The sequence below is a fragment of the Belonocnema kinseyi genome, chromosome 5 (assembly GCF_010883055.1).
Source record: "Belonocnema kinseyi isolate 2016_QV_RU_SX_M_011 chromosome 5, B_treatae_v1, whole genome shotgun sequence".
Taxonomy (NCBI): domain Eukaryota; kingdom Metazoa; phylum Arthropoda; class Insecta; order Hymenoptera; family Cynipidae; genus Belonocnema; species Belonocnema kinseyi.
Genome location: NC_046661.1, coordinates 111,299,828 through 111,308,822, shown reverse-complemented (window position 1 = coordinate 111,308,822; position 8,995 = coordinate 111,299,828). Strand labels below are relative to the sequence as shown.

The following is an 8,995-nucleotide window of genomic DNA, read 5'->3' as shown; positions in this document are numbered from 1 at the left end:
GCAAAACCCTCATAAAAATTTTAAATCGCGTAATTAGAAAGGAAGTTACAGGCGTTTGAAACTACCCCTGCAGGCATTGGGGTTGAAAATTCAACCCCCCCCTTACTTGGGGAGGGTTGGTAATTCAGGTCTATAAGTTTGTGGATTAACTACTGTTGGGTAGGCGAACATATTCCCAGAATTTAGAGACAATCGAAAAACATGACTTTTTGTGTTGGGGCAGTTGAGGAATAATGCCCCATATATAGCGACACGCTCTCACTCCATCCAATCATATTAGTTGCGTATCAACGCTTTTTCCTGCAATTTTCTAAGAGTTTCACACAAGTAGATTGCTGAAGTAGTTTAACCACAAATATCGGTGGATGTTCAGTGATGTTTAATTACTTCTAAGAACTCTAAGGCGGAGGTAAATAGACGAAGCGTCATCTTTTGTGAGGGGCACCTCCAAAGCAGCAGCAATCTGGCAGAAAGTAGCGGACAAATCCTCTAACTATTTGACAGGTAACCCGTGAACCTCAAGTGTTGAAGAAAGCGCATTTTGTTCTAGATAGTCACAGCTACTCATAAGACTAGAAATTTGTGTCTTCAAAACCCTGTTCTCATCTGAAGCAGATTCAGAAACCGCTTTAAGCCTAATGATATCCGTCACGTTCGAGGATGTGATCTCCTCTAATACCGCAATGCGGGAAGTATTTTTAATATCAACTTTTATTTCCTTGATGGCTAATTCAAAGGAATTATTAAATGCCATTAGTTTGGCCTCAACATTCTCCAATAAGGTAGCGATTTTTAGAAGGCCAGCTTCCTGTCCCTTAGAAACAGCATTGAAAATTCCCCAGTGGGCACAAAATTTTGCGACGTCTTTACGACATCGTTACGACATCTTTACAACGTCTTTACGACATTCTATGTCCATGTCGTTTCGGTGTCTTTGCGATATCGTAAAGACATCGTCAGATCATACGACTTATTTACGATATCGTAAAGATACCTTAACGACATAGACATAGGATGTCGTACAGATGTCTTAAAGATATCGTAAAGACGTCACCAAATTGTGTGCCCACTGGGTTCGTGCTTTAACTCCTGGCCCTAGCGTGGCAGATGACAAACCTGGCTTACTAATACCCCCCTCAGACGAAGATTCCAAGATGCGCCTATTTTAAGTTTCCCGTAAACGGCTATTTCAAATTGCGTAGTTCCGCCACCTCCCACCACGGTCACTGTACACTCTCCTCAGCATCAGTGGCTGACTAATGAAAAAGAGGCCCGAAGAACGGGACGCCCTCGTTGGTTTGAATTGAGTAAATTTTAGCATGGCGTCTTGGGAATGCATACGACTTTTTAAAGAAAATATTCTACACGTAAAAGTAAGGCATAAATGTACGAATGCTAACCTTTCTGACATTTCTACCTATTCTTTCATTCTCATGAAGTCATGATATAATACTCAATATTCTGCGAAATAATTGAGTCGTTTTTTAATTTCTATTATATATTGATTTTTAGTTAGAAAATCGTATTCCATGTTTCTGCCTGCTTATTACGTCAACAAAAACCCTTGAAATACACTGACATGCATGATGCGCAAATGCAAGGACGCATAAAAGCTTAGCTGGGGCCTCCAATGAACGTCGCTTGATAAAATCACCCCACGACTCCTGGTAGTGACGGGGCCCCTCCAGCCTTCAAATACGCAAATGTTTATGATTCGCGACCCTTGGAATAGTTAAGCCTTGGAATGCTCCACCCAATTATTGAAAATAATTGGGTGGAGTTCCGAAAAGCGCTTATCTCCGATTAATTTGAAACTCCGTATACCTATGTATTTTGACGCGCTGATCACGAATATGATAGTGAAAATACCCGCAAATTTCATTTTCATGGTCAAAACCAAGAAAACACGACCTTCTTCCAATGTCATACGATTGGCCACAGAAATAACTCAAGTTACACACGACCCCCTTTCCAGTGTTTCATGGGGGGGCGGAAAGGCATCCCAATGACTGGTCAGAAAAATAAAATAGGTCAGACACGACCCCCTTTCCAACGTGGCATGGGGGAGGGGGGTGGACAGGCACCCCTCTGACTGGTCTCAGAAATAACGTAGGATGCATACCATCCCCATTTGTTCCCTAATATTTCGTGGAAACATATCTTTTGCCATTACTCCATTTGTTTTAGCATTAATGCAGTATTAATTTTGCAGTATATCTGTAATTTTTCGTATTTATTGTCTATTTTGTCGCAAACCATCAGTCGTAACATAATCAGTTCAATATAAAATATGTATTTTCCAAAGATCTACAACTTTTTTTTTAGCTTTTTTATCAATTTTCACTATTCACTAAGATAAACGTAAAGAAACATGATTTTTATGGATTTTTCATGGTTTTCATTATGGAAATAAAATTTGTGGGTATTTTCACTATCATATTCGTGATCAGCGCGTCAACATACATAGGCATACAAAGTTTCGAATTAATCGGAGGTAAGCGCTTTTCGGAACTTGATCCAAATAATTGAATCCACTATTTTCGTGAAGAATCACCTTAGTTCACCTGTTTTTACAGATTTTGGGTCTGTAAAGTCTGTTAACATATTGTGATTGTATGGCTTGTCCCTTTTTAAATGCATTTATCAAGTCAGAATTAAAGAAACAATTTTAACTTAAAGGGGGTGGGTCTTTGTGACGACACTCTGGGGGTTCAAGCGAACATTTTTCAAAATAGCATAACGTAATTTTTGAACGGCCACATTTTTTATGATTAATTTACAGAATAAAATTAATATATTGCAGATGTGTCGGATTTTCGGTGGAGAAAATCAACATTCTTTTAGAAGGAGCCGTAAAAAGAAAATTTAAGCTGGAAAATAGTTATCCAGTATATCGAAAGCATCACAGGATAATTAGTTTAATTATGTCTGCTGAATTTAATTCTGAGACTACTGAGAAAACCAGGAATTTGATACAATTACTCAGGTAATAAAACGAATTAATCAATATATTATAAAAATAATTTTAATATCCATTAATGAACCAATTTTGTATATTAAGTTTTAAACATGTTTGAAACAATAATTAATTATATCGAATTGAAAGCGTTTGAAATTTCAAAAAAAATATATTAAACGATTTTAAATTGATTGAAAATCTTTCAATTCAAAGTATTTTACATTAGAAACATTACAATATTTCGAATAGAATGAAAATAAGTGAATCTATAAAATTAAATTATAAAAAACTTCTATGATTTATAAATGACAGCTGTTAAAATTTGAAGCATATGAAATTGAAAAATGTTAAGGAACGTAGTAGTTGTGTCGAATATCAGGTCAATTGAAAACAAGTTTTCTGCGATATTAATAATAGAAATAATATTGCATCAGTAATTCCTTGTGAAAGAAAAATTATATTTTTTTATGGAAAAAGTTAAAAACCTACAACAAATAATTACTTTTAACAATTTATTTTGTGCCTACATTTTCCTTACTGTCGCTTCTTACCAAAGTTTTAAAAATGGTTTAAGTCGAATAAGTCATGGTTGACGTATCTACTAGAAACGCATTATTTCGGTGGTTTCAGGCAAATAAAGGTTGTCAGTTCCTCATCAGATTTTTGCACAATAACCGCTTAGCATGCTATTGACGCAAAAATAAAGACACATTGAAATGTACTGTACAATTTTTTAAAACGATTTTTCTTATCTGAGATATTTACACCTAAAGTCACCGGACTACATAAAGAAATTAGAGAGTAGGTGTACGAAGCTTAGAGGAAATCGGAGAATTCACATATTCGGAACTGCACCCTTATTTTTTCGCGTAAAGAATCTTCAAATACAGTGATTTCTTTAAAAAATGTTTTTTTATGTGGTTTGAACGATTTCAGCCGTGGAAAAATTTACTTTTAAAATTGCAAACAGTATAGCTGTAAAGAATATATTCTGCAAAAAAAAAGACATTATTTTTCCAAATTCAACAATTTTTCAAAAATTCGCAAAAAGCGATAGTAATAAAAATTCAATTGCAAAAAAAACATAGTTAAAATAAATGTTTTTTGCAAAACAAACTAAATTAAAGCACAGTTCTTAAAATTGAAAAACTTCAGACTAAAATTATGCAAATGGGACAATTTTATGCAAATGAACTGAAATTGTCTTTTTTTCAAAATTAACAGCGTTCAAAATTAAATTATTAAAAATTGACAACTTTTGAATAAGTTTAAATTTGTAGAGATTAAAATTAAAAACTTTTATATTGAAAAATAAATTCAATCTTTTAAAGTCAAAGCTTATAAAATTCTACCATTTAAAATTGTTATTACATCGAAGAAAATTATAAATTAAAATTGATTAAACAGATTTTCCTAAAATCAAAAAATAGATTAAATTACTGTAAAAAACGTTCAAAATAAATGTATATTTTGAATGAAGAACATTAAAAATGAACAAATTTGACTGTGTCTAATATTACGGAATTTCCCGTAAAACTGAGTTAAGTGAAGTAATTTTTGGTAACGTTAAACCCCTATATGAGCTGGAGAAGGACTTAATCTTAAGGAAAATTCCGTACTGAAAATAATTTTAGTCGCCAAAATTTGTGATATTAAAACTTCATTATACTGAAACTTTAACAATTTTAATTATTTGAAGTGAATTTAAATCGTTTGAAAATTAATAATGCATAATTAAAAATTATGAAAGGGAAAAATTTGAAACTTTAGCACTTACGTGAAATTTGAGAACTTGGAAATTGTAACCATTAGAAATTAAATAAATTATTCAGTATTATTAATAACGAATAAATTTCAGATACAGAGCTTAATTTTGATTTACATTCATTTGAAGGATTTGGACGATTTCAATGTTTGAAATTTAACAATTTTAAGCTTTTCAATTCCAAATTACTTGTTTTTAAGTTGACTTTGAAATTTTCAATAGTTTGGAACATTTTCAAATCGAAAGTAGTTTAATTTTCAAGGCCTGATTCTCAAATCTTCTCGTTTTAAGACTTAAATTTGAGAAATTATTGCCTCAATTATAGACTTTCCTATTCTTAATAATTTCAAACTACGTTTAAAAATTGAATGATTCTTAAACGAAGATCTTAAATATATTAAAAATTAAGAACTATTTTGGTTGAAATATTATTTTTTTCGTGGTCGGAATTTATCTTATTTGTTTGAAAGTGTAAGTAATTTGATGAAAATTAATTTTTTGGTTAAAGATTCATTATTTTAGTTGAAAATTTCTCTTTTTGGTTCATAATTCATCAGTTTTGTCGAAGTATCATCTTTATTTGTAGAAATTCAATTATTTCGGTAGAAAATTAATATTTACGCGTCTCTTTGGTCGAAAATTTAACTATCTTGTTGAAGTTTTTTTTATTTTACTTCGAAAAAAATTTTTTTTTAATAAAAATTCGAATATGCCATTTTTAGTTGAATGATGATATTTTGTAGTTTATAATGCAATTATTTAGTTGAAAACGCATGTATTTTGTCAAAATTTGACTTTTTTAATTGAATTAAAGTGTGTTAAAAATAGAAAACTTTTTTGGTTAAGGTATCAAATATTACATTTTTTGATGAAAATTCATGTTTTTTTGCTGAAAATTCCACTACTTAGTTCAAAGTTGAGCTACCATGCAAAAAATTAATTTTTTTTTAGTTTTAAGATTCATAATTTCATTTATAAATTTTCGTAAATTATCAGAAACTTTTAAAATTAATTAAAATAAACTTAAATTGGGAGCTTGAAACTAAGCCGTTAAAAATAAATAAATAAATACAAACTTAATTTTGGGAAAATATTGACATTTACTCTTTAAGCAAAATTGTTTAATATTTTATTAAATTTTTTTAGACAACTGCATTTGGAGCTCTGTAAAGTTGGCTGGGATTTAAATAAAATATATGGACTGCAAATAACAATGTCAGTAGTGACAAACATAATTTTCCTGATTATCTATTTACACTACCTATTCAGGGAAATTTTACATACTAAAGAATACAATTATAGAATGATTTATTCATCAATATGCACAGCAAGTTCGGCCGTAATATGTTTCTTCAGAGTCACGCACCTTAATATTGTTTGTGGAAACGTAGCTAAAAAAGTAATTTATTTATAAAACATGATTCTAACTGCAAAACGAAATTAATTAAAACTAAATCATGAATATATTGATAATAATCGGATTTTATTCATCAGGCTCGAAGGGCAAATGAGATTATTTTTGAACTCAATAAAGGAAACGAGAATAAAGAACTAACCGAAGAGGTGAGATAACTTTTTTTTTCTTCAAAATATACATTTTTCCAAAATTTTGAATTATATATGTTTAGATCAAATCTGAATTAGTTTAAAATTAATTAATTTGCATTCGATTGAACTGTTATTACTGAATTCTATTGATTTTTTTATTAATTCTTTGGATTCTCTTGAAATGATTTCAATTCATTTGAATTTTTTTAATTCCTTAGATTCTACTGGATTCAATTGCGTTAATTTGAACTCTTTTAAACTTTAGGGAATTCACTTGAATTGAATTGCATTTTCGTTAATCTAGTATTCTTGCCAGATATTAGTCACTGAAAAAAGTTATTTTTTTATTATTTTAAGAATTAAAATAATATTATTGGAACTTGAAATAAAAAAACATTGATTTGAACGACTTTTTTTAGAAGTTGTATTTGAGCTTACTCTCGCATCTTACAAATTTTTGAAAAATGGTTGAATTTTGATAAAAGTTGTTTTATTTTACAGAGGAAACATCCTCCACAGCTCTATTTTTCCAGTGTGGAAAGAAAACTTGTCTATGGCTGAATTCATAAGAAAAATGTTCAAGAAATAAATGTAGAATTTGTAAAAAGCGACAGTAAGAACAAATTCAATTGCAAAAAGTATTGAAATAATTGATCATATTATTTTAATTCTTAAAATCGTAGAAAACTTTTTTCCTCAGTGACTTGACTTTCGACACGATAACTAGCTTAAGTCTTTCGATTTTTATGGAATTTAATTTTTCTTGAGTTTTTTTTTAATTCATTGAATTTTTCTGAAACTATTTCAATTTTGAGGAATTTGATAACAATTTTTTTAACTTTTGCAAATTCACTTGAGTTTAATTGCATTTCTTCTAAGACCTTGAATATTTTTTTATTCACTTGAACTCTTTTTAATTTTTGGTAATTCACTTGAATTTTTTTAAATTTTCTTTTAATCTTTAGATTAATTTGCATTTATTTGAATTCATTTCCATTCTACTCAACTTAATGAAATTTTTGTTTATTCTGTATATTCTATTAAATTCTTTGGATATTTTCAGATTTATTTCTGATTTATTCCCATTCTTTGGATTGAATTTTAAATTACTTGCGTTTCATGGAACTCTTTCTTGGAATTGGCTTTTCTTTGAATTTTGTTTAATTGTTTGGATTTGTCTGAATTCATTTTAATTCTACGGAATTCAATTACTTAGTCAGGATTTGTTTTTAATATGCTTGAGTTTTCTGTAATTGTGTTATTCTTTCGCATTCACTTAAACTCTTTAATTTTTTGGATTCACTTGAATTCTTTTGCATATTTTTTTATTCTTCTGAAGTCATTTCAATTCTACTGAACGTAATTACGTTTTTTGTTGAATATTTATATTCTTTTGCATTTATTTTCACCCTATTGAATTTAATTGAATTTTTGTTCTTTCTGTAGATTCTTTTAAATTCTCTGGATATTTTAAATTTTACTTTTGATTCATTTGCTTTCATTATATTAAAATTTAATTTATATGCATTTTGTGAAATTCTTCATTTGAATTTTTCTAAATTATATTCCACTTTTGTTAAATCCTTCAATTATTCTAAATTCACTTTTGTTTCTTGCAATTTTTTGGATTCTTTTGGATTCTTTTGCATTCACTTGAACTCTTTTTAGTTTTTGTGATTCACTTAAATTTTTTTGAATTTTTTAAATTCTTCTAAATTTATTTAAATTCTACTGATCATAAGTGCATTTTTTCTTGAATTTTTTAGATTCTTTTTAGTTCAATTGAATTCATGTCCATGCTACGAGATTTAATAGAATTTTTCTTCACTCTGTCGATTCATTTAAATTCTTCGGATTTTTTAAATTTACTTCTAATTCACTTTCATTCTTTGGATTGAATTTGCATTTACTTACATTTTAGAAATTCTTCCGAATTCAATGCCACTGAATTCAATTGAACCGTTTTTCAATTATTTTGATTCTTTTGAATTTGCGCGAATTGACTCGATTTTTCTAATTCTTCTTAATTCTTCTACATTCTTCTAAAAAAATTTCATTGTGTGGATTCTCTTCAATTTACTTGCATTCTTCTCAATTCAATTGCATTTTTATACGCTTCTGTTCTTTTTTGTAATTTCTTATATTCACTTTGATTTTTTCCCCGTCACACTGTATGAAGTAGGAAATAGGAATACATTAATTTTACTGGATTTTTCAATTAATATTTTTATTAGATTGAGCAATTTGCAATGCAAATTGACCAGCGACCCTTGACCTTCTCCATGTGTGGATTATATACACTAGAACATAAATTTATTGGAAGTGTAAGAAATAAATAAATAAATTTATTGATTTAATGATTATTTCATATAAAAATACTGCATTAAAAATATTTTTAGGTGCTGACAACAGCAGTAACATATTTGTCCTTTCTGATACAAATTGGACCGATATACGAAGAATCGAGAGGATACCAAAGTTTAAATGAAACTTTTGAAAATCTTTGATTAAAAACAACAAGTTTTAATAGAATTATTTAAGTCTAACATTTTTCTTGCGGATTTCATCAAATTGAAAAGTCAGCATCGTGTGTTATTATTAATAATTAAATTTATTGTACAATTCTATCCTATTAATATACAAAACTATAATTTTTGGTTACATATACATAATATGTAATAACATAATATTGGCGTAAATATAACGTTACATGTAAATAATTT

At 29.0% G+C, this 8,995-nt stretch overlaps 1 protein-coding gene across 2 annotated transcripts in view; it reads left to right on the top strand.

Moving 5' to 3' along the window:
* Positions 1-8,956, top strand: part of LOC117173017 (gustatory receptor for bitter taste 22e) — a 13,561-nt gene extending 4,605 nt beyond the window's left edge. For both annotated transcript variants that reach the window (XM_033361365.1, XM_033361363.1), the window contains 5 exons: positions 2,804-2,986; positions 5,871-6,123; positions 6,219-6,287; positions 8,507-8,596; positions 8,672-8,956. In XM_033361365.1, the coding sequence (XP_033217256.1) occupies positions 2,925-2,986; positions 5,871-6,123; positions 6,219-6,287; positions 8,507-8,596; positions 8,672-8,779 (582 nt within the window). In that variant the 5' untranslated portion in view covers positions 2,804-2,924 and the 3' untranslated portion in view covers positions 8,780-8,956. The remainder of the gene's footprint in view (positions 1-2,803; positions 2,987-5,870; positions 6,124-6,218; positions 6,288-8,506; positions 8,597-8,671) is intronic.
* Positions 8,957-8,995: the final 39 nt, after the last annotated feature.